This window comes from Lissotriton vulgaris, chromosome 6 (genome assembly GCF_964263255.1).
Source record: "Lissotriton vulgaris chromosome 6, aLisVul1.2, whole genome shotgun sequence".
Taxonomy (NCBI): Eukaryota; Metazoa; Chordata; class Amphibia; order Caudata; family Salamandridae; genus Lissotriton; species Lissotriton vulgaris.
In genome coordinates this window covers 580,430,990-580,456,395 of record NC_141694.1, presented here as the reverse complement: position 1 = coordinate 580,456,395, position 25,406 = coordinate 580,430,990, and the positions used below count along the sequence as shown (strand labels likewise).

The following is a 25,406-nucleotide window of genomic DNA, read 5'->3' as shown; positions in this document are numbered from 1 at the left end:
CTACTGAATTTAAGTGAGTTGGGGCTAACCAGCTTGAGATATCACACATACAATTATGAAAAGAGGTTGTTGGTGAACGAGTAGTTAAATAAAAAATAAGAATTATCTGCATGTCATCAGCATACTTAACTAATTTTAAGCCATGTGATATGATCAGGAGAGCCAGTGGTTTGATATCAACATTAGACAGCGTAGAGTTGAGGGAAGACCCCTGGTCTACCCTCGGTCAACAGGTTTAAGTGTGAAGCTATATGGCGGCAGGTGTATTGCTTAAAACCAACTCTCCAGGTACGCTTTGCACCAATTTAGTGCCATTCCTCATACCCCCACCTCTGCCAGCCTGGAAAGAAGCTAGCAGAAGCCCCCTACTGTCATGTGGAGATCATCCAGTATTATGGTCAATAAATCAACGCGTCATTCTTCCATTTTAAATTAAAATCATAAAAGAGACAAACAATCCGTCATAAAATGGTATTTGTAGCAACCCAAGAGGAATAAGAAGGTTAAATTGTGTACAGTTAAAACGACCTGCAAAGCCTAAAACTCAGCGTTCATAGCAGTACAAGAGCAAACAACCGAAACAAAGTGTATACAATCAGAACGAGCAGCATTTTAGTGACTTGACTAAAATTCCTCGGCATAGTGGTACATTTGATCAAATTCGAAACAATAATCACGGTGTGGTGCAAGTGTGAAACAACCTACGGATTTACAGCTATATAGATATCAAAATCATCCAAGGGTCCACTATGGTTCTATACATTTAAAGCTGAGGTCATCCTGCAATTAACAGATACACACCATGCCTTCAGATCTAATTCTATCACCTTAAGTACCATAAATAATAAACTGACTCCAGGAAGTCAACCATCCATTGTTTTCTGCGACCTTACTGCCATTTTCAACAAGCATTTGCATTGCAGTAGGTCTCGCATATATGAGAGTTTGAGCTATTGGCACTGTAAATTACAATGCCTTTCATTTATGTGTTGTTTTTAAAACAGATACATTAAATGCATCGCCATTTACAATGCTAATAGCTTAAACTCTCACAAATGGGAGATCTATTGCGTTGCAAATGCATGCTATAAAAAATTAAAAAAAAAGCATTAGGAGAGTGCGTGTCCTGCCTGCAAAGCTATTTGTGTAAATACTGCTCGGAGGCTGTCATTAAAGCCTACTGAGCAACAACACACGTAACAGGGGGTGTCACACTGGGAGGTTACAAAATGAGACAAGGCTGTACTATGGAGGGTCTAAGCCTTTTGACCAATGAACAGCCACAGATTACATTGGACAATGACACAAGCCAATGAAAAAAGTGGGTGGAGAGTGGGCAGATCTTCAAGTCCCTACCTTAATACAGCATGCGTTACAGACCAGCGCAAGTGCTGCCCAGGCTAAAATTAAAAGGAACACACTCTAAAGCAATCATGAGTATTGCGTAAAAACTGCAGGTAGAGAAAGGCATCCTTGCACTTTCAGAACTTAAAACACTTTAAAATAAGTTTTAAATAATATATAAAGTAATAAGAACATACAGTGCATCAAAGATTGATCAGACAGCCCGTCAGATAGGCAAGCCAATGCCGTGCTTCCAAAGTCACTCTGATCCTCCCAAAAACACAGAAGCCACCACACCATACCTGCTCAAAAACAAAAAGAGAAGAGATCTTTCCCTATGTGTCAAATCTAAGGTTAAATACAGCACAAGCTCATCGGAGACTAATAGTATAATAAAATCCTTAACAGAGTGTTTATTAGATTCTGTGAGTTCCTGAAATTGGAGCTTAAACACATGATTGTTTCCTTTGCTCAGTTAGGAAGGTGATTAAAATGTATCTAAGAAGCCTAACAGCCTGATTCATCAAGCTGAATTGCGCTCGCAAAGGGCCAGATTCTGAGAATCTGGCCCTTTGCGAGTGCGATTTTTGCATTTGGGATTCATCATCCCAAATGCAAAAATCGCTATTACCGAAATCGCATATTTGCGAGGAATTGGATTTAAGGAATCTCTAATAGAGATTCCTTAAATGCAATTCATCAACCAATTAGAAATTGCAAAATCGCAATATTTGGTCACAATTTACCACCAAGTCTGACTTGGTGGTAAATTGCGAAAAAAGAGTAAAAAGCATTTTAGTGCATTTTTTTCTTTTGCATGTTACACACACACATGTCCTTTGGACATGTGTGTGCGCAACACCTGTTCAAATGTGCATTTAAGGGGTGCTACAGGGTGTCCTTTGGACACCCCTGGCACCCTTCAAATCACTATCTTATTTGCGATTAGCAAATTGCTAATCGCAAATAAGGAATACTCCCCATTCATTCCTATGGGCCTTTTGGCCCATAGGAATGAATGGGGAGTTTTTCCTTATTTGCGATTAGCAATTTGCTAATCGCAAATAAGGAATGTGTAGGAATCACATTTTATTTTGCGATTCCTACATGAATACCGTTTTGCGAGTCTCTAATAGCGATTCCTTATGAATCTCTATTAGAGACTCGCAAAACGGTTCTTTGATGAATCTGGCTGTAAGTCTTTCAGTGTGCTTTTCACATAACTGAGCCAGAGGATTGACAATCCCTTCTCCATCCCCAGGCAGCCATCTATGACCACTCAGTTCACACTCATCTCCTTATTTGCCCTGATCTTAACCAAGAGCAAAAGAAGGGCCACTTCACTTGCTCTGAGATATACTGTAAACCAAGCTCTGAGTGAATATCAAAGTGGGAGCTGGTAGGCGGAAGACATTGAAGCTGACTACAAATGAGGTTTTCTTCAGTCTGTAGAGGGATAGAGTTAAAATATCCCCAGACCCCCGCTCCATAAAGAGTTGCATGAAACACACTGCAGTTTATATATAGTTAGCTGTGGAGAGATGGTCACTCTACCTACAGTCTGAGGGAGATTACATATTGCACCTTCTGACATACTAAGCTTTGAGGGGGAGTTATTGATCTGCGAGTGCGAGGGACCCTAGAAATCAAACACTACCCCCAGATAAGAAAATCTATTGACGTAGCTCAGGGATTGACTGTCAACCACTAGATTATAAACTTTTCTGCTGCCTAAACCACATGCCATAATAGAAAACTTATTTTACATAAAGGTCACAAAGGACTCCATCAGTTTGCAAAGTGTTCTTGATGTTCGTGCCATAAGTACTCTGATATCTGCATAAAGTAGTGCTGGGACCAGTGAGTTCTGTATCTTTGGGACATCGCTTGTGGCATCAACCAAGGAGGAACTCAAGTCATTAATATAAATAATAAAAAAAGCGGGACCAAAATACAACCTTGGTACATTCCACTAGCTAATGCAAAATTGTCTGATATTTCAACTGATGGGCTGCAGTCAAAGCAGCATCAGTCCCATGTAACGGGTGAAACCTACACTGTGCCTCATCTAGTAGGGAAGGTTCCTCCAGGTACCCGATAGCTTTGCATTAACTTACTTTTCTAGTGTTTTACCTTGATACAGCAAGAGTGAAATAGGTTTGAAGTTGCTAAGCACTGTGAGGTCAGCAGTTGGCTTTCTTTAAGAGTAGAAGAGCTAAAGTTTTTTTCCACGCTACAGAAATTGTAGCTGAATGCAAGGACTGTTTGCAGATAGCCAGGAGAGGGGTGACCAATTGATCAGCTAGCATCTTCAAGACTTTCAGAGGGAGGGGATCAAGCGAGGAGAAGGAGTGTGACAAGATTAATTCAGTGGTATTAATAAAGTCAGTAGCCTCCAACTGTTCCAAATCGTCTAAGTTGTTGGGCAATGTATTTGTTTGCGGGATAGTTACATTGTCTGGTTCGAATGTAGTGTGATGGTCCAGAGTCTGTAATGTGTTTCTTAGAAGCAAGGGATGCTCAAATGCTCTTAACCTTGTTATCGGAAAAATCCACTAGGTTATCACAAAGGTATTCATTGAGTGTGATCATCTGTTAGTAAAGGCAGGACTGGCAAGAGAATGATCAATTTAAAAGATCTTCTTAGTCATTTTCGATACCTTCAAAACTTGTTTTGAAAAAAGCTCTGCTTTTGCAGATTTAATCGTATTTTAAATTTATTTTCAAAGCTTCTTTAAATTCTAAATTTTACTCCACAGAATATTTAATACCCCAGGCTCTTTCTGCCATTTTGCAGGGGTAATTAGCATCTCTTAGGGAGTTATTGTACCAAGTCACTGATGGGTGAATTTGAGACAATATTTTGTAAGTAGTAGAGCCTAATCAAGGGCCCTAGTTATCCAAGTTTGATAATTGTCAAACAGGTCTGCCACAGAACCACTGGTGAGGTGAGTGGTAGGAGAGGACACTAACATTTCCTGAGTGGCTGATTAAAGTAATCCGGCCCAGAGTCTTATTAGATGATCTAAATTTATTATGAGCTTTAACCATGAGCTATCAAAGAGCTCAATCTGGAAGACTATGAGTGCGTAATCTGTTTAGACTTGAGGTAATATATCAAATACTGTTATCATCACTTTCCAGAGAAAGATCAAATCAAGCGTATGGCCGTGTTTATGGGTGGGGCCGGGGACCAAGTGTTGGAGGAATTGCACTGATATGGAATGTATTAAGTCAGAGGAGGCTGGGTTGTGAACAACATCTACCCAGAGGATAAAGCCTGCAAGCAAAAAAAGTTGAAGGTGTGTGACAAAATCAGCTAGGAATTGTGAAAAGGTCACCAGATTTGGATAAAGAATGTTGTCCCCAGTATATTTGTCAGACACCCCTGGATATATTGGTTTTAGGACTGCCAGAGACAAAGACTGAAATAAAACCATTTTTCTGAACACATTGGAAAAAATGACATATCATTTACTGCCTTGGACAATCAAGGTACATCTGAAAATAAAAAATCTTTTGTCTTGAGGATGTCTTGTTACCTCTGTAACATTTTTATTTTCATGTAAATTCATGTAAATTCATAGTTTGAATATTTTCAACACCTTTCTCCTTTTCATCTTTGTGTGTTTTTGTTCTAAATTTGTTACCAGTTGGTATACCTCTACTTACATTGACCAGACATCAACCTTTGGACCATACTTTTTATGAGCCAAGAGTTCAGGTGCAGCATAAGCCGGACTCCCACACTGGGTATTTAACAGTTCCTGGGAAAGACCTTCAGACTTCATAGTGTTACTCAGACCAAAATCTGCAAATTGAACGAAAGAAAAATAGAAATACTAATTTTACTCTGACTTTCCATTGGAACTTATACAAAATATTATTTTAGTTGTGTAGTGAATCTATCCATAATTATCTAATAATGAGCAGTTATATATCTTTTTTCTTTTTAGCACTTCTTTTTTAATAATTATTGCAGGAAAGTAGAACACTGCAATGAATAGACGTACTCGACATTGACTCGAAATCACTTAACAGTAAAAAAAATACGCCAAAAAGAGCACAACAATTTCCACAATTCTCTCAATAGGTGGGAAAGCAGACGATAAAAAGACACAGGTATAATACAGAACAGAGGAAGACACAAATAAAAACAGGATACAAATGGCACGAAAGCAATCAGAAAGCGAAGAAACACAAATGTTTGAACATATACTATATCAAAAAGCAGCCCAATTTAACCCGTGTCCCTCAATTGAAATTCTGATGCTTACAATCGGGGAGTATTCTGTACACTCAGGATACAAGCTTAATAGGGACAAATCGGAGGTACAACCCTTAAATATTCACTGTACCAAGGAAATCGTAGGAAACTCAGGCCTGAAGCAGGAACCACATTATATAAAATATTTAGTTATTGATTTTGGTATTAATATAATTGATACGCTCCATCTTAATGAAAAGATAATATTAGAAAAAGTTGCGAAACTACTTGACTCTTGCTCCCCAAAATTTTTCACATGGTGGGGAAGGACAGAAACGATAAAGATGATGATTACACCCATAATTAATTACCTTATCAACATGCTCCCACTGACCCTGACAGAAGACTTTAACCACAAATTAGATAACCTACTCACCAAATTTCTATGGCAAGGTAAGAAAGCTCGGATTGGTCTTAAAAAACTGAGACTGGATAAATCCTTAGGGGGAGTTAACCTAGCTGATTTCAAGTTATATCAATCAGCATTTTTGGCCAAGCAGGGTTCCTATTGGATTCCTATTAACTAAACCCCAGTATGGCTATTTGTATCCAATTCGTTCTAAATCTATTTTCCCCCCAAAAATGGCACATTTAAAAGTAGATAGGGAACTTTAAGCAAGTTTCAAGGGATCTAGGATGGAATCCATTTGGCTTAATCAGAATATTTTATATAAAGGGAAAAGCTTAAACTTTGTTAAATGGATCAATGAGGGTATATTCTTCCCCTATCAGTTAGAACATTCATCTTACCCTATTACATTTGCGGCTCTTCAATCCAGATATAATTTGGACAACATTGAATTTTACAATTTTTTTTAAATCAGAACGGCGCTAACTAAAGCCAAATTTCACAATTCGCAACCGTCCCTACTACTTTTTGTGACACAGATTATTAAAATAGGTCACACATATTTACAACTTCTTTGTCTCAAAACTTCGACTCTCAACGAAAACCTTGTTGATTTTTGGGAGTCGCACTCTTCTAACTCTTTACCTGAATCTATTTGGCCACAAGTGTGTTGTTCTACAACCAGTAACAAGATTTCTCCTGTTCTGTTTCAAACAAAATTTTGGCTTTTTTATAAGGCTTTTTGGACACCGGCTCAACTACATTCTCAACAGCTTCGGGACGACCCACTTTGCTGGAATTGCCATCAAGAAACTGGTGACTTGGCCCATCTTATATTACATTGTGAGACTGTGTTGGCCTTTTGGGACAAAGTCTTTGATTTTCTCTCACACGTATTCAATTGTAAATTTAAAAGATAATTTTCCACTTTAACAACTGGTTTTCTAATGGTTACCACTCTTAGTGATGCAGATAGAGCCCTACTAGATAGGTTACTTACGTCTGCAATACAAATAGTATTAAATAATTGGAAAGACACACATAAGACCCCAACAGACGGACTTCTTTAGATATTTATTTAGCCACACATAAGCCCCCGTGAGCATTTTAGAGATAACTTCTCTAAAACACTCTATTGTAATTATTTTTTCTGTATAGCATAGTTTTCTTTTTTATATCTGTCATGCATAAATACTGTCTGGTTTTTATTATGTTGAGTTCATTATTTGTTGTTGATGTAATGTAATGTAAATGTAATGTAATGTAATGTAAAAAGGATTTGTAGAGCGCTGCGTTCACCGGACGGTTTCTTGGTGCTGATCACTAACCCAGGGGGAGGCAGAGGGGGGAGAAAGAGGAACCTTATGTATAAGCACCACGGAAAAGGTGAGTTTTTAGGAGAGACCTAAAGTGAGGGTAGGAGGAGGAGAGTCTGAGGTCCAAAGGTAGAGAGTTCCAGAGTGAGGGGGCCAGAAAGGAGAATCTAAGGCCTCCGTGCTTTTTACGCCTAAACCTAGGTGTCTGGAGGAGAGCGTGATGGGAAGAACGGAGGGGTCTGGGGGGGCGTACGGGTGGAGAAGAGAGGAGATGAAAGAGGGGGCGATGCCGGCCAGGGATTTATGGGTAAGGCAGCCAAGTTTAAACTTGCATTGTTCCGACACAGGGAGCCAATGAAGGGCTTTGAGGAGGGGACGGACGTGGTGATGTTTTGGTTGACGATAGATTAGGCGGGCGGCCTGATTCTGAATTAACTGAAGTCTCTTTATTTGGTATTGCGGAATGCCTGCGTATAGGGCGTTGGCGTAGTCGATCCGGGAGATGACTAACCCCAACAACGCCAGGGTGAGAGCTTCAGTGGTTAGGAAGTGAGCTATTTTTCGGATTTTTCTGAGCTGATGGAAGCAGGAGGATACTGTGGCGCTGACCTGATGATTCATGGAAAGATCCTGAGAGATGTAGACCCCCAGGCTTTTTACTTTATCAGCGGGACTAGGGGGGGGGCCAAGGGAAAGGGGCCAGAAGGTAGATTTCCAGGGATTGGCTGGGCCTCCGACAAGAACGAGCTCCATCTTGTCGGGGTTAAGCTTGAGGTGGTGAGCGCCCATCCAGTCGCTGATATGACAAAGGGTGGACTGGAAGTCCTGGGCCGCTTCCTGCGAGTCAAGGTTGAAGATGAGCTGAATGTCATCTGCATAGTTAAATGCAGTGACATTCCTTCCCCGGAGGGAGCGGATCAGGGGGGTAAGGTATAAATTAAAAAGGAGCGGAGACAAAGACGAGCCCTGCGGGACTCCGCAGGTGAGTTTCATCCTATCCACCGAGAATTGGAAGATTCGAACAGATTGGTGGCGGTTCGTCAGGAAGGAACGAACCCAGTCAAGGGCCGTCCCTCCAATACCAGCCTCCTTGATGTATAGTCTTGATCATTATTGCCGACTGTAGCAGTACATTTTTTAATTGTCCTTTTTATAAACTTTGATGTCCTTTTCTCTGGTTTTTCTTCTTTATTTTTTCTTCTTGAGTTTTCCTTGATACAATTGAAAGTGCACACCCTTTTATATGTGCTCTATGTTCATTGTAACAAGTGTATTGCTCTGTATACTCTACGAAGTATGTATTATTTTGCTTATTGTGAACATTTAATACAAACATTTGAAAAAAATAATCAGCCCAATTTTCCTAATACATTTCTGCACTTTTGCGTGGAGCTATCCCAATTTTCTTATTCAGGTCAGGGTTACTATGGAACATCGCCAATACATGCATTTCGGACTCCTCTTGTTTTTAACACAGCTTAAATATTTTTTTTGCCCAGATCAAAGTCCTATCACACCATAATCTTTGAGAAGTAGTCAAAACGGAGATATGCAATAAATGGCCCGAGGCGTCCAGGACAAGAGGCACTGGGACAAGTTATCAAGTACCAAATTCCGATGTTTTAAAAAATGTAAAAGTTACTAGTTCTGGGGAATAAAATTGGGACTCAAAGTCCTCCTGGATATAATTAAAATTTAGAAATAGGCAAATTGGGCATCTTTCCTCAAGACTAACAAGATTAGCAAAATTCAATAGGCCTCGGGTCGGACATGTGGAGCTTCATTCTTTGACATTGCTTGTTTTCCAATTGTATAAAGATGCTTGCAAGAGCAAGGCTGTCAATTTTGAAAGGCTTTTCTATAAAACTCATTCCAACATGTATACTGATATGCATGGATGCGTCATGAATGATGCACTTACATGTGTGAGTCTTGCAGTGTGTGCACGCCTGCCTTCAGTGGCCTAGCAAAGAGGGGGCAGAGTTTTGGGGACAGCAGGCTTCTCCCGCTCTTACATGCTGTCTCCGGGCGGCAGCCACCCCCGCCCTGCTCTTCAATGGGCCGCGAGGGGTGTCAAGTGTAAAAAATCCCACCAGCACCCCCCCCACTCTTTGATGGGGCCGCAGCGGGGCGGCAAACAAGGGGACTGCCACAGGCGGCCTAAGTGCTTGCTATACCACTGCCTGCATTGTGATGGAAATGCGCTCATGTGTCATATTACCGGTAGCCATTTTAAATTTACCAATGTCACACTGCAGTACATGAAAAAGAAAGACAGCAGACGAGGAGAGGATGAGATGAACGTGTTACTTAAACACGGAGCAGTATGGGGACAGAAGCATCAAGGGGCAAGAGGAAGTAAAAGAGAGTGCGCCATTAGAGGGGAGGTACGGGCAAGAGAGAAGGGAAACACATGCACTCCCATAGAGTGCTCCAACAAAAGAAAAACATAACTCCCTTAGGTGTGCAGTGGAAGGATACAACTCATCCAATCAGAACAGTGCAAGACCAACATGCTTTTAGGTGGCATAAACACAAGAATAGAGAGTAAGGGCATTGAGCTGGAACATTAGATACATTATTTAGTCATCAAATCGTGAGTAAGAGGCTACCTCAAAATCCACTCTTTATACATTGTAAATAATATGTCTGGCCAACAGGTATTTAAGGTTGTCTATAGCTGATACTTGATGACAAACACACATTTCTACATTAGATATCCATATCCTATCTTGCTTTCAGCTCAAACTTCTCTAATAGAATTTTATTTCTGAATTTGTTTGAAGGTTATCTTTGGACTCAAGCACCCAGTATTTACAAAGGATGGGTTATATTGCTGGCTGATTAGAATTAATTTCTACAATCGGGCGTGCTGTGCTGAGCTAACCATTTTCTTTTTTTTAAATGTTTTTATTGAAGTTTTTTACAACAATTTTCCAACCTCAACAACCCCCCCCCTCCCCCACAGGAAAAGTTCATTAAACCTCAAGTCAGGAGTGAGCAAAAACAAAACAAAAAAAAACATTACATTGCATTTCATTACATTCCCGAAGCATTTTACAAAGTACATTTCTATAAAATAAATGTAAGATATCCAAAAAATAGTAGGGAGAAAAACAAAAGAAGATAAACGTTTGTCATTAATGAGCCAAAAAGAGAGGACCAAGTAAAAATAAAACATATATGAATTGCAGACACTACCCCACCCCTTCCCTCCACTTATTTATCGGAGACCGGATTTGCTGCCCTTTTACTCTACCCTTTTTCCCTCTCCTAGCATAAATCGAGTTTTCTAAATTACAGCTGTGTAACAACCTGGCTAACCATTGTTGCAACGTAGGGAGTGTTCTATACTTCCAGGCCGTAGCAAAACACAGACGAAATACTGCCATCGCTACAAATAGAAAGTATTCCTGATTGCAACGCGAAACCTCACTTAAGACTCCCAGCATAATCAGCTCTGATGTTAGCCTAACTTTCACATTTAAAGATCTGTCCATAAATATCTCCATGGCTTCTAGAAGGGGCCGTAAAACTGGGCAGGTAGCAAACCTATGGGTTGTATCACCCTCCGTGCAGTCACATCTAGGGCATGATATCACCTGTGTTCCCCCCCATTGAGCTATTTTAGCAGGTGTATAATACAGTGTATACAAGGTTTTAAAATGTTGTGCTTGCAGAGCTGATGAGCAGAGGATTTCTAGCCCCAGCTGTAGTGACCTCCCGAATATCCCCCGTGGTATCCCTATTCTGTTCATCCATTTCAATTCAACCTTTTCTAAGTCATCTTCTTTGTTCTTAATTAACTCTGCATACAACCTTCTGATTGTACAGCCTTCCCCTCTTCAATGACCTGCAATATCGTGTTAATTTCAAATCCACATGCACCCCTATCTTGCCCGACTGGAAACTTTTTGCCTGTAGATATTTAAAAAAAATTCTTGAATTAATTCCAAATACCTCTTGAATTACAGAGAATTGGCGTATACCCTCTGGAGCTATGAGGTCCCCCACCTTCTTAACCCCCAATCTTTCCCACTCCCCAAAGATTGCATCCCCGAAAATATCCTGCGGTATTGTAGGGTTATTAGATAATCTAGTGTGAGCATTAAATCTACCCAGGCCAAAACTCTTCTTGAAGGCCCTCCAGATCTTATAGGCTGCCTCGACTGTTTTAGATTTAGTTTTATTAAAAAAGCTTGGTTCAGTGTGTTTCAAAAACACATTCTCTACTTCTACCCCTAAAACCAGTCCGTAAATTTCCGTGGAGCCCGTGTGGTGTTCTTCCTCCATTTCTGTCCCCCCCAGAAGGCCTGACATTTGTTGTAACACTGCTGCCCAGTAATATAATTTTAAATCGGGCATAGCCCAGCCCCCCTGATCCCGTGGTAGCAACATAAATCTAAGAGCTCTTCTTGTTTTGCCGTGGGGCCAGATAAAATTATTAAATATTTGTTCTATTATGTTAAACCAGCCAGGATTAAAGAATAGGGGGATTGATCTGAATAAGTATAAAAATTTTGGAAGAATATTCATTTTCACAAAATGTACTCGTCCCACTATAGACATATGAATATTATGTACCCTGTCTAAGTCTCGTCTAGACTTGCTTATTATCGGGTTTATGTTCAATTCAACCAGTTTATCCAGGTCTGCAGTGATAGACTCCTAGATATACCCCCTCTGCCACCACCCGTGAATCTGTGCATCCTGTATGTGCATTGTGTTTTGGCTTTATTCAGAGCGTACCCGGACACCTGACCAAATTGGTCTGCTTCTATTTCTATCTCTCTTATAGCCTCCATGGGTGTGGGTGTAATAACTGCCACGTCATCAGAGTACGCTAAGACTTTGCTTGGGCCCATCTTTGTTATTATTGGCCGTATGCACTCATTCTGTTCTAGTTTAGAAATTAGCGGATCTATATACATTGCAAACAATAAGGGTGAGCACGGACAGCCCTGCCTTGTGCCGAGCTCGAGATTTCAATTGGGCTTGAGCGTCCCGCGTTCACCCTTATGCGTGCCGTTGTAGCCCTGTATAATAATTGTACTGCATTCACAAAATTTTCCCCGCACCCTGATTTGCTCACCCCCTTGGTAGCTTGGCACGCGCAGACAGGCTAATCCCAAAGGCAATATGTAAAGTATTTGCACCCAAATTTATTTATTTATTTATTTATTTTGAAAGTTTTATATAGCGCGAACAAGATCTTTGCAGATATCAGAGCGCTTTACAAGGGCACGGGGGTGATAGTCAAGGTACAGGTGCATAGTTACATAGTTGAGGTAGGTAGGTACAAGGTGCATAGTTACATAGTTATATAGGTAGGTCAAAAAACAAACAGGAGGTAGGTCACAGGTGAGGTAGTGTCTGTACAAGGTGCATAGTCAAACAGTTGCGCCAATAATATAGAAGTACAAAAGTAAGCATATACTCGTTTAAGCCTGCTTAACGTGTTTTAGGAGATAACATAAAGGTGTGCATAGTTGAGGTAGGTGAGTGCAGGATGTATAGTCGCACAGGTGCATCAGTAGTACAAAAGTAGGGATAGTTGAGGTGGTGTAGGTACGGTGTGCAAAGTCAGACAGGTGCATCAACAACATAACAATATACAAAGAGGGAACGTATACAATCAAATAAGTCATAATACAAGTAGGTAATTACGGAGCGGATTCATGAGAAAATACCGAGTAATAGATCATGTGTATTTAGCCATGAGGATCGCTTTTACTTCTTTCTTAAACAATTTGTTGGAGGAGATGAGCCTGGTTTCAGGAGGGAGTGAGTTCCAGATCCTAGGTGCCATTCCTGAGAAGGAGCGTTTATAGGTTTTTTCCTTCCGGAATCTTCGAGGTTTCAGCAGAAGATTGTTTGTGCTTCTAGTAATTCTAGAGCCACCCGAGATTGTCAGCTTTTGAGTGAGGTAGGCGGGTGAGTTCATGTGTACAGCCTTGTGAGTAACACAGTAACACAGTAAAAACACCACAAATGTACACCACACCGGTTTAGAAAAATAAGGTATCTTGATCTAAACTAAACAAGACAAAAACAACAAAAATCCAACATATATGTATCAAGAATATGATTTTTAGAACAGCTACTTCAAAATAGCACTTGTAGAAACAACTAGTTCCACCTGGGGCAATTATGACGTCATGACTGGCATAAATCCAAAGACCAGCCGCAACCGCAAGGTGCATAGGCCCAGCACAGAGTCACGTGGACCCCCAAATAATAGTACCTTGGAAATGAAGTCAACAGGCGATGTATGGCATAGTGGAGGTGAAGCATAGATGCCGAGGCAAAGCTGGTTCCCTTCTTCCACGGGGGAGGTGAGGCGTTGAGTCTGTGAGGAGGCTAGATGGTGAGGCATCAAGTTTAGGATAGGGAAGTTAGGCGGCGTCAGTGGTGAGTTGTCAGTTCCGGTCAAAGAGTTTGTGAAGTCACCCTCATCAATTAACGGCTCCATGATAACGGTATGCAGGGGCTGGTGTTGATGGCATTGGTGCAACCCCTGTCGTCAGGAAGGCCGATAACTGCAGGCGTCGAAGGGTGGCAGAGCTGCAGTGCAGACAGGGTGGTGCGTTGTGCACTTCCGAGTGATGCCTACAGTTGTAGGTCTGAGATAGATTTACAGATAGATTGAGATAGATTTACAGGGCTACTCATGCGGGTGTCACAAACAGTGCTGCAGGATCGCTAGTGCAAAAACAACAGTTGATGGACAGAATGCAGAATAATGTCATACAATCACCCCAGTACAGAGATCTGGGCCTAAATCCATTGTTTTTTCGCTCACCATGCCATTCCAGTTTGAACCTAGCCATATGCAAATCAGTCTTAACCATGTGTCCTACGGGAACAGTGCAGCATTCAGTCCATCAACCTTTTCTTTTGCATATGTTGCCCTAATTTGGAGGGTATGCTCAGACGTGGGTTCCGTGATCACTACACCATTGGATTCAAGCTAGCCTGGCTTATGAAGCGTGATGCCCTGAAACCAGTCCCAAAATGCTTGTTTCTGGTCCAGGGAGGTCCTGGGCTTGCAGTTCAGGCTGGACTGTTCCCACAAGGAACAGGGTCAAGACTGATTTGCATATGGCTAGGTCCAAACTGGGGTGAAGTGGTGAGCAAACAAATGATGGATGAAACCCAGATCCTTGTGACTGGGGTTGAATGCTTGCATTGTGCAGCATTCTGTCCATCAATTGTTTATTTTGCATATGTCGCCATAAGTGGGAAGGGAATGCCCAGACATGGGTCCCGTGCTCACTAAACCACTGGATTCAAGCTAGCCTGGCTGATGAAGGTGATGCCCTGAAACCGGTCCCAGGATGCTTGCTTCCGGCCCACGGAGGACCTGGCTTGGCAGTTCAGATTGGACTGTTCCCACAAGGAACAGGGTCAAGACTGATTTGCATATGGCTTGGTCCAAACTGGGGTGATGTGGTGAGCAAAAGAATGATGGATTAAACCCAGATCCTTGTGACTGGGGGTGAATGTTTGCATTGTGCAGCATTCTGTCCATCAATTGTTTCTTTTGCGCAGGCCCGCTAGTAGCATTTGATTTACAGACCCTGACACACTCAGTGGACTTTACTAGGGACTTACCAGTAAATTAAATATGCCAATAGTGGCTAACCTCTCAGAATTACATTTTACACAGAGAGCACTGCACTTTGACACTGATCAGCAGTAGCAAAGTGACCAAAGCATCTAAGCCAGCAAAAACGAAATCCATCACATAGTCAAAAATGCAGGAGGTAAAGGCAAAAAGTCAGGAGAAACCATGCCCCAGATGCCATGCCTAACACTGGTTGTTTTTTAAAGAACACATATTGCTCATGGTGTGTGTATGCCTGAGAATGGCAAGACTTTCGCACGGTGCAGTTTGTATACTAAGCACAGCATTTTCACAAAAAGTGAATGAAGGCCTTTTATATTATACAGGGGGGTTGAATGTTAAGGTTGAGTATAAGATGGGCAGAGAGCCCATAATCATGTGAGTAAAAATGGAAGTTGGTTATACCCCCTCCTCATAGTCTATTTTTCAGAGCAATATAATTTCAAGGCAGAGTACAGTTCCATGTATTACATTGGCGGATTAGACGGAAAGATCTAGTATTGAACAATAGACACCTGCCTGGCTCAATGCAGTTCAAGACTGGTTACAAAACTACCACAATCAATGAATATCTGTGCAGTTAACGACGAGTGAATGAACATTGCTTGTTATAATAGGAAGTTCCATTGATCATTAGTTAATGCCACCTGAGGTCCCATTCCAATGCCTTAATTTGCCAACTTCTACTGCCTTTTCAAACCACATTATAGAGACTGGCAATAGAGCAGTCAGTTTTGGTGAGGTAATATTAAGCAATGAGCATTTCATTCTTTGCTCAGAGCATTCCACATGATATAACCCATTCTATGAATAAGAACACCACACAGCTCATGCATTACACATTTTCAACAATTAAAGATTAATTTATTATTATTCATAAACTAAAGACACGCTAACTCTACAAATACAATAAGCAAAAAGCACTTTTTAGGTCTCGGCTAAAGACGCGCGGAAGCGCGTCTCCGCCGAGATCTTTTGTCAGCGAGTGTGCTTCCCAGGAGACACTCCTGGCACGCGCAGGCGAATCTAAACTGGCACGCGCATTAGTACGAGCGCTGCGCGAGGCTCCCACACAACACACGCATGCGCATACATAGAAACAGAAGCGCTCACGCACGCACATACATACAGAACCCCCCCACTCATATACACACACACACACGCACGCACGCGCACGCGCGCACCGGCCCCCCCTCTCCCCTTTAACTTACTGTGGCAATCTGGGGGACTCCGCTCTCCGCACCGGCAGGGAGAGTTGACGCTGCGGCTCCTTTCCCGGGACTCCCTCTTGGTCAAGGGAGCCCCGCAACACGTGTGCAATGTCCTGTTGTCGGCCCCTGGGCTCTCCACGCTCGCAGGAGCCCCGGGCCGCTCCACGCATTTCCTCCGCCTGCCTCCTCTTCCGGTCCGGACGCGGCTCCGCCCCCGTCACAGGCGACCTTGCCTGACTTCCGGTGCGGCCGCGGCGGAATTCCGGGGGCAGTAAGAGTTATTGTATATTTGGCTGCTAAATGAAAGCGTGTCCATCCTGTGAGCTCTTTTGTAGTGAGACACACCTTTGTGTTTGCTTGTGACTGCAGGACTGTGGGATAGAGTTGCCATCGTATTCTGTTTTCCACTCCACAGTGCTGTGTCCTTCCCGCTCACTGCACATCTCGGATTGCACATTGCATGTCATATTAATAGATAGTGGAGCAGCTGCCTGAAGTAAGATTGAGCTGAAAAATCAATACCAGTAATTGGCCCTAGACAAAGCGCTTCATTCATCCTATGATGCCAATGGGTGGCTCTCTACAGAGACAGGGTGAACGGGACAAGAACAGAGTAGAATACATGTAACGGGCCTTGCATCTTCAAGGCATGCTGGGAACAGGTGGCCCAACCCTACATTTATTGGTAATAACAGTTTTCAGTTTCTATCTCATATTCCGAGTAGTGAGTGCAGAGTAGTGAGTGCAGAGTGCAGAGTAGTGAGTGCAGAGTAGTGAGTGCAGAGTAGTGAGTGCAGAGTAGTGAGTGCAGAGTAGTGAGTGCAGAGTAGTGAGTGCAGAGTAGTGAGTGCAGAGTAGTGAGTAGTGAGTGCAGAGTAGTGAGTAGTGAGTGCAGAGTAGTGAGTGCAGAGTGCAGAGTAGTGAGTGCAGAGTGCAGAGTAGTGAGTAGTGAGTGCAGAGTAGTGAGTGCAGAGTAGTGAGTAGTGAGTGCAGAGTAGTGAGTAGTGAGTGCAGAGTAGTGAGTGCAGAGTGCAGAGTAGTGAGTAGTGAGTGCAGAGTAGTGAGTAGTGAGTGCAGAGTAGTGAGTGCAGAGTAGTGAGTGCAGAGTAGTGAGTGCAGAGTAGTGAGTGCAGAGTAGTGAGTGCAGAGTAGTGAGAGCAGAGTAGTGAGTGCAGAGTGTGCAAAGTGTAGAATAGTGAGTGCAGAGTAGTGAGTGCAGAGTGCAGAGTAGTGAGTGCAGAGTGCAGAGTAGTGAGTGCAGAGTGAGTGTGCAGAATGCAGAATAGTGAGTGCAGAGTAGTGAGTGCAGAGTAGTGAGTGCAGAGTAGTGAGTGCAGATTGAGTGTGCAGAATGCAGAGTATTAAGTGCAGAGTGAGTGTGCAGAATGCAGAGTAGTGAGTGCAGAGTGCAGAGTAGTGAGTAGTGAGTGCTGAGTAGTGAGTGCAGAGTAGTGAGTAGTGAGTGCAGAGTAGTGAGTAGTGAGTGCAGAGTAGTGAGTGCAGAGTAGTGAGTGCAGAGTAGTGAGTGCAGAGTGGTGAGTGCAGAGTAGTGAGTGCAGAGTAGTGAGTGCAGAGTGCAGAGTAGTGAGTGCAGAGTGTAGAGTAGTGAATGCAGAGTGTAGAGTAGTGAGTGCAGAGTGCAGAGTAGTGAGTGCAGAGTGTGCAAAGTGCAGAGTAGTGAGTGCAGAGTGCAGAGTAGTGAGTGCAGAGTGAGTGTGCAGAATAGTGAGTGCAGAGTAGTAAGTGCAGAGTAGTGAGTGCAGAGTAGTGAGTGCAGAGTAGTGAGTGCAGAGTGAGTGTGCAGAATGCAGAGTAGTAAGTGCAGAGTAGTGAGTGCAGAGTAGTGAGTGCAGAGTAGTGAGTGCAGAGTGAGTGTGCAGAGTAGTGAGTGCAGAGTGAGTGTGCAGAGCAGTGAGTGCAGGTGCAGAGTGGTGTGTGCTGTTGAGTGCAGAGTGCTGTGTATTGGCAATGTAAATGACAATGCCATTTATTTATGATTTAAAGAAAAAAAAAGAAATGTCATGAGCAATGCCAATTGCTCTACCTTTAATGATGCCGAGACCATTGCATTGCAAATGCTTGTTTTAATGTCTTGTCACTATGAGTACATTCCACACATTTCCTCGCCGTCCTTTCAACTTTTTTATAAAGCCTAGTCCACAAAAATTCTCTTGGTAGTTTAGCTTTTGGTTCACAAATGTCCAAATGCTCCTTATGAGCCAAAGTTATCAAAGGGTTTCTTATAGTACTTGGCTAAACTAATATTAAACGGTAACCTCTGAAAACTAACCTTTCACTTTTAAGTAATTCCGCTCTTGCACATCAAAATGTATTGCCTAATATCTTTCTTTTCCACTGTATTATTATTCTATGATAAAATTCCTGTAGTGCAACATCCTTTTGCATCTCATCCTTACCTTCTTCCGGTATGATAACCCTTGTCATTACATATATTTGTGAGACCTGTCCCATTGCAATACATTTCTTTCTCTTCATCCTCATCATTTTCAAATAAGAGCCTAAATAGATAGTCTGCTACCTGGTATATGTGTTTAATGCTAGGTATTTAATATGAGGATCTCGTAGCACCACAATACATTTGCATATGTTATTTGAAAAGGCATCAGTCTCTGTTTTGGTAAAAAATAATACCTCACAATGGCGTGTGCTTTGTTTTATTATAAATCTTGGTTACCAATTAAAAATTCTTGAATTTCTAGATGACCAGATAGACAGCCAAAGTTAACCTTGTACACGGTAAGCTCTTCATTGTCATGGATTTATCACTTTCAACTACTTGCTTGGATAGACATTCTGCAATCTGATTTTCAATGAAATGAAATTTGATTTGTAGAGCGCATGGCTGCCCGAAAGCGTCCCAGCGCTTGCTTAGGGAACCCGTCCTGATATTCCCCTGCGAGATAACCCATTACTGGGCATCCCCAAGGTGAAAGCCAGGCATCCCGCTGCGAGGGGCCGTTGTGGAGATTAAGCAAGCTATTGCCCAGAGTTACAGAGTGGGACTCCATGATTGGAATAGGCACCGAGGCGAGAATTGTCAGGTCTGGGGAAATTTGAGCGCAAGACCCGCCGAGGCGGGGAATTGAACCCTGGTCTGGGCCAGACCTCTGCAGCAGGGTCTGCCGCTCCAACCACTTGAGCCACACTTCTCCACAATGCCATTATATATTTGACAAAATCATGGTTATGTAGGCTCATAAACCATGTGTCCCTTTTCCTCTTTTTTGTAAATCTTTCAATGGCTTGTGATCAGTTTTAAATACAAAAGTTGGTTCCCCTTACAAAATTCTTGAATTTCTTAATGGCCTATTAGGCCTTTCTATTACTGAATAACTTTTCTCTTTCCCTTTTAATACTCTTGAGGAAAACATTACTATTCATTTTTCTTTCCTCTTGCCTTGCATAAGTAAGGCACACAAGCCGTTAGTACCTGCATCTGTTAGCATTGTATTTTGGATCAACACTTTGTAAAGCTTTATTCATGTTACTAAAATCATATAAAATTATTTTTCATATTCTATGTAAATTCCACATCTAAATTCCACTCTGTTATAAAATAAATTCCTTGTGTTGTGTGTCTTGTTTGCAAAGTTAGTCACAAACTTGTTGAAATGTTGCCATTCTTAGGAAACTCATCATTGCTTCTTTATTTTATGTTGCTGGCATATAACATAATATTTTTGCAAGCTCTTCTATTGGTGTAATACCATTTCCTGTTAAAGTGTGATCCAAGATTTTTTTTACATTATAGCTAAGTTGAGATTCTTCCAACTTAAATCAAATTTCCACTTCTCCACTTTAATATAGATAGCAACTGCTGCAAATGTGTTTGCTGATGTAGTCCGCCTGATTTTTCCCTATGATCACCTGTTTTTTTGGACCTTTACTGTGGGTGGGTCTCGCTACAGAATGTCACTTATAGTAATATCATGGTAATTGGACTGTGTGTTTACCACCAGTGTCTGCCTTTACAGGTAAGACTGTTGCGATTAAGCTAGTGTAAGGGGCACTAAACTGGTTACACCTCAACGTACAGATGTCCAGGCTGTGCATGAGAGGCTCCGTCATGCACAGCCTAGTAGCTCCACAAAGGTAACCAGCCGGTGGCAGTTTTAAACTGCAAATTTGACCTCTCAAAATAACCCCTTTTGACAGAACGTACAGCCAGATTCATCATTGAAAATTGTGCTCGCAAAGGGCCAGATTCTGAGAATCTGGCCCTTTGCGAGCGCAATTTTTGCATTTGGGATTCATCATCCCAAATGCAAAAATCGCTAATAGCAAAATCGCTAAATTGCGAGGAATTGCATTTAAGGAATCTCTATTTGAGATTCCTTAAATGCAATTCATGAACCATTTTTTATTTGCAAATTCGCAAGTTTGGGCCGCTATTTACCGCAAAGTCTGACTTCATGGTAAATAGCGAAAACTTAGAAAAATGCACTTTAGTGCTTTTTTGTCTAAGTTGTATGTTACACACACACATGTCCTTTGGACATGTGTGTGCGCAACATCAGTCTACATTTTCATTTCAGGGGTGCTACAGGGTGTCCTTTGGACACCCCTGGAACCCTTTAAATTGCATCCTTATTTGCGATTAGCAATTTGCTAATCGCAAATAATGAAGCTGTAGGAATCGCAATTTATTTTGCGATTCCGACATGAATCCCGTTTTGCAAGTCCTTAATAGCGATTCCTTAATAATCGCTATTAAGGACTCGCAAAACGGGTCAATGATGAATCTGGCTGTTATTCTTCCTGTTCAGTATTGAAAGGTCTCCCCAAAATGGCGGTATTGCCCATAAAAGCAAGGTGCATAACATTTAAAAGTAGAACATGTACAAATTAATGTTTATCCCCCAAAAGCTATTTTCACTGTATTGAGGCTGACTGCTTCCATAGGAAAACATTAGGTTACATTGTTACATTTATTAAATAATGAAATTAAATTGGTAGCAGCTAGAGAAATAATTCAAGGGCTTATTTTAATAGAAATCTTAAATCCAACATAACGGTTGAGTCGGATTTTAAATGACTATTTTGGAAACAAAAGTTGTCATTTTGCTTCCTAAAACCTAAATACCTTTAAGGCAATGTTCAGTGTCATATGACTGCTGATGGCTCCCCTGTTGTAAGATGTGTATTGCTTCAGATAGTAGACAAACCATCTTGGTTGTGGGGCAGGAGCTTCTCTCCTTTACAGGATGGGCTGGGGTATGTTTCCAGTAACTTAAGTAAGTTCAAAAGTGCCTGTCCTGTCAAAGGCAGATGTAACTGATACATGGGACTGCCCTCTCAGTTATCCTGCTAGCCACTTTGGCTCCAAACCCAGTTGGTGAGGGGGACCTGCCCCATAACTGGTTTAGAGGGACCACAAACGAGGGGCTGCTCATTTCTATGACCACACCTCTGGTTGGGCACAAGAGCACAGCACAGGAGAAAAGCAGTTTTGCCACATTGGATAGTCCCAGGATGCTGTGCATGAGGGTTAAGGCAGGGGTGCAAGGATGATGTGGCATCCTACGGTTCATCAGGGGTGCCTGGAATTTAGAACCTTCCTCCTACACTTATAACCCATTTCACAAGGGTGAGATTGAGAGGATAAAGAGCAGGACCCTGGCCCTGGACAGCGACAGCAGCAACACCATGGACAGCTATAAGGAGAAGACATCTTATGCACCTGATGGAATAAGGATGTTGCCTGCAGCTAGTTCGCAAGACTAGATAGGTTTCTCAAGGACCAGTGGCGCTGGCCTCTTTAGCGCCCCTGAGGACCAACTGGAGAAGACTTGGACTCCATTGCCCATCAAATGCCTTGTTAAACAACCAAGCTTTGGAGGTGGTGGAGGGCAAAGCAGCGGAGAAGGCTGTTGCAGGGAACAAGTGAAACCAGCTTCCCACAAAGGACATTACTCCAGAGTCTACAAAGCCTGTTGAAAATGCTCCTGGTGGCTAGGGCTCACCACAACGAGTACTATGAACCCAAGATCAATCAAATTGGCCCAACATGACCCAAGCGTTGCACTTTCGGAGGTTGGCCATGCCTATGAAGAAAACAAGTGTTTGGAGCTCCGCCAGATTCCTCCACATTACTCTCAGTGTAGGGCAGTGGCCGGAGGTCGGAAACAACTTAATTAGTTCTTGTTTCTTGTGAGTGGGTGTGCATGTGTCCCCTCCCCAGAGGCCCATTTTCTCCAGGAACCCATCCCCACGGGGACAACACAAATATAAAGTCCTAACGGGCTTGCACATTCATGAAGGGCCCCGGAACCCATTCCCTTAGACCACAACAACCAAGAAGTGCCACTATGGCAGCCACCCACCTGCTTGACCATGGGGCAGAGGAACAAAGAGAGAGCTGTTTCCACCACAGGAGCAGAGAATTAGTTGGTCCTGCCACAGCAAGAGTCAAATTGAGGATGTGGCCCCCAAGTAGCACAGGTGCTCTAAGTGGAGAGCTTGTGGTGTCAGATGGGCCTTGGAGGTCCCCCCAGCCCTGTACATGAGTGATAGCACCTGGGTGCCTCTAGTGGGACTGAGGCACACGCCACATAAAAGCAAAAAAGAGTGAACAGGCAGTGCAAGGCCACCTTACTGCTTGCAGCAGGGTGAAAAGTTGCTCATATTCTTTTCATATTCGTTCGGACCCAGGAGCACCCCATAATGTTTCATGAGGGGGAAGATTTGCATATTTTATTTCCTTGTGGTGCCCCAAGGAGGGGCATGGGAACCAACAATGTAAAGGTTACGTGTTGTAGGCTGCTGCAGGGAGTGCAGCCTCTTCTGACAGGATTATTAGATTTCAACCCTACATTTCTGGGAAGGTGTAACCATCTACAAATCCTTGAGGGGCAGGAAGGATATTCCATCTAGAGTGTGTCCTCCCTTTATCAACTAAATAAAACAAAGATTGTAAACCAGCCTACATTATGGTGATGGATCCATCCTGGTCATCAAAGGCAGCTCTTATTAGCAGGTCCTGATGAAATGCCATTGATCCTCTTAGGCACAGATTAGGCGTGAAACATGTCTCCATTTATTATAAGGATCAAGGAACCATAATTGTTCCTGTGATCTATCTTGTGGGTTTAACTTTTGAGAGAGAGCCGAAGAATGACATTAGGATTAAGGAGAGCTTTATTCAATTTTAACAGTAGAATATCAATCAACATTTGAGATTCATATTCCACCTAAACTGATGTTCCTGGCCTAGAGACAAACTGAAAGATTTCTAGCAAAGTGCCCCCTTGAGGGGTCCATTGGGTATTGCAGCACCGCTCAACGAGCAGCACAGCCTGATGATGAAGCATACCACCATTGGTGCATGAGAGGTTGTGCTCCTAATAAGAGCTACCTTTGATGAGGTTGTGCTCCTAATAGGAGCTGCCTTGGATGTCCAGGACAAGTTTAGGACCATAATGCAGGCAGGTTCCCCGTCCATGTTACAGAACAGCACGCTTTTTTGTTTGATGAGGTATCGACCATCATCAAGCATTCCCAGAGCTGGGTCTTTAGTCTCTTCCGCTTGGGAGTGCAGGGACTCCTAGTGGTTGGTCTTGTGTCCATATTGTGTGGCCTGAAAAGGTAAATGAAAGACTCGGACACATGTTATTCTGATTTGCAATGCTTTAGTCAAAATACTTTCTTAACAATGATTGCGCGCATGCGCATGCACTGCTCGCTCAGCGAGACTGCTGTAGTAGAGTATGGAAGAGAAGCCCCGCCCACTCTCGGCACATATTTCTCATTGGCTTGTGTCTTTGTCCTTTGTAAATGCCGGCTTCTGATTCGTAAATAGGTTTGTTAGTCCCTCCTTGGTACCACCATGTCTCCATTTGTACTCTTCTATGGCGACTGGCTCCTTTACTTCGGTTGAGACACGGGCCCTGTTTTTATGTCTGTAAGCACTATTTACTTTAATCAGTTTTTCTTCGTGCAGGCACACCTGCACTGCTTCAGTTGTTTTTTTCTTATTTCTAACTTTTTCACATCACTTCCTGCTAATGTAGTGTTTTCTGTTTGTTGAATGTTGTTGGGAAAAGTGTGGGCCGATAAAAGATATCACACAGGTTGTATATTATATATACAGCAGTTATGCCACCCTTGGCCCTCTTCAAGGTGCAGATTTGATACAAAGGGTGCAGAAGGCAGGGGTCGAGACTGAATGTCGGGGTACACAACAAGAGCCGAGACCCGAAGCCGGGCCAAAGAGGACATCAAGAAAGTGATGGCGGTTATAGAGAAGGTAAGGCGATGGTAAGTGAACGGAGGGGAGGGGCTTAGAGGGCTAACCCCCTAAATAATATACAGAGGGCGAGGGTTGAATGCAAGCGCAGAGCTGTGATGGGCTCTGTTAGACCTAGGGTTTTCCTAGCCAACACGTGGGTAGAATGGGACAGAGGGGAAGACTAATTCCAAAGGCTAAATGTGTAAAGCTTGCGTAAAACCTCTCAGGAACTAAGCGCCCATCCATTCCAAAAACGACACTACACCTTGTTAGGAAAATAAGGTTCGTACTTTATAAAACTAGACTCTGTTCTCTTTTGTTTGAGAGCTCTCTTATTACATTAGTACATCACCTTTCAAATGAATGCAGTTTTTATCACTTTTTACATTTCATTACATTACACGTTTCAGTATCAGTTTACATGTCCCTCCTTTTTCTTCTTAGAGAAATCAATACAATTCAGTTGCTTACAGAAAGATTATTGAGTTAGACGATTCCTAAGAAGGAACCAGAGTACACTTCACCCCCGCTGCTTCAGGTCCAGATCACTTTTAACATTCACTGTACACAATACTTCACAAGGGGTGGCACAGCTGTTTCACTAGGAAAGAATAGGCACATTAACATCACATTTCAGTTTGGAACCCAGTAACATCACTCCTGCTGACATACATGCAGCTTAGTAGGTTCTGCTTACACTGTTACCTCAGACTGTGGGACGGTAACTACACTCTCCCCTATGATAGAGATTGAGCCTATCTCCCCACAACTCCTTGATTTCTAACCCACAGCCCCCCACGAGTTCCAATCTATCCTCTCACTCTCCTTGTGTTTCTAAGGCTTGGTCCTTTACTGGCTTACTCGTATTGTGAAAGTCAAGTTCAGGGAAATACTCTGTCCGGCTTCTAGTTCATACGGGAATCGCCCGTCACCCTTTCAAGCACCGCTCCTCTGAGAACTGATTCCACCCTTCTCCTCAGCAATGCCCCAGCTTACTTTTGACACTGCCGGAGTTCATCGGCCTGTGCGAAACAGTCACGGGAA

General features: G+C 42.6%; 1 protein-coding gene across 1 annotated transcript in view; it reads right to left on the bottom strand.

Moving 5' to 3' along the window:
- LOC147707671 (hormonally up-regulated neu tumor-associated kinase homolog A-like) overlaps positions 1–25,406 on the bottom strand; it is a 413,280-nt gene that overhangs the window by 163,010 nt on the left and 224,864 nt on the right. Inside the window, exon 4 of the mRNA XM_086925234.1 lies at positions 5,017–5,155. Within this exon, the coding sequence (XP_086781360.1) occupies positions 5,017–5,155 (139 nt within the window). The remainder of the gene's footprint in view (positions 1–5,016; positions 5,156–25,406) is intronic.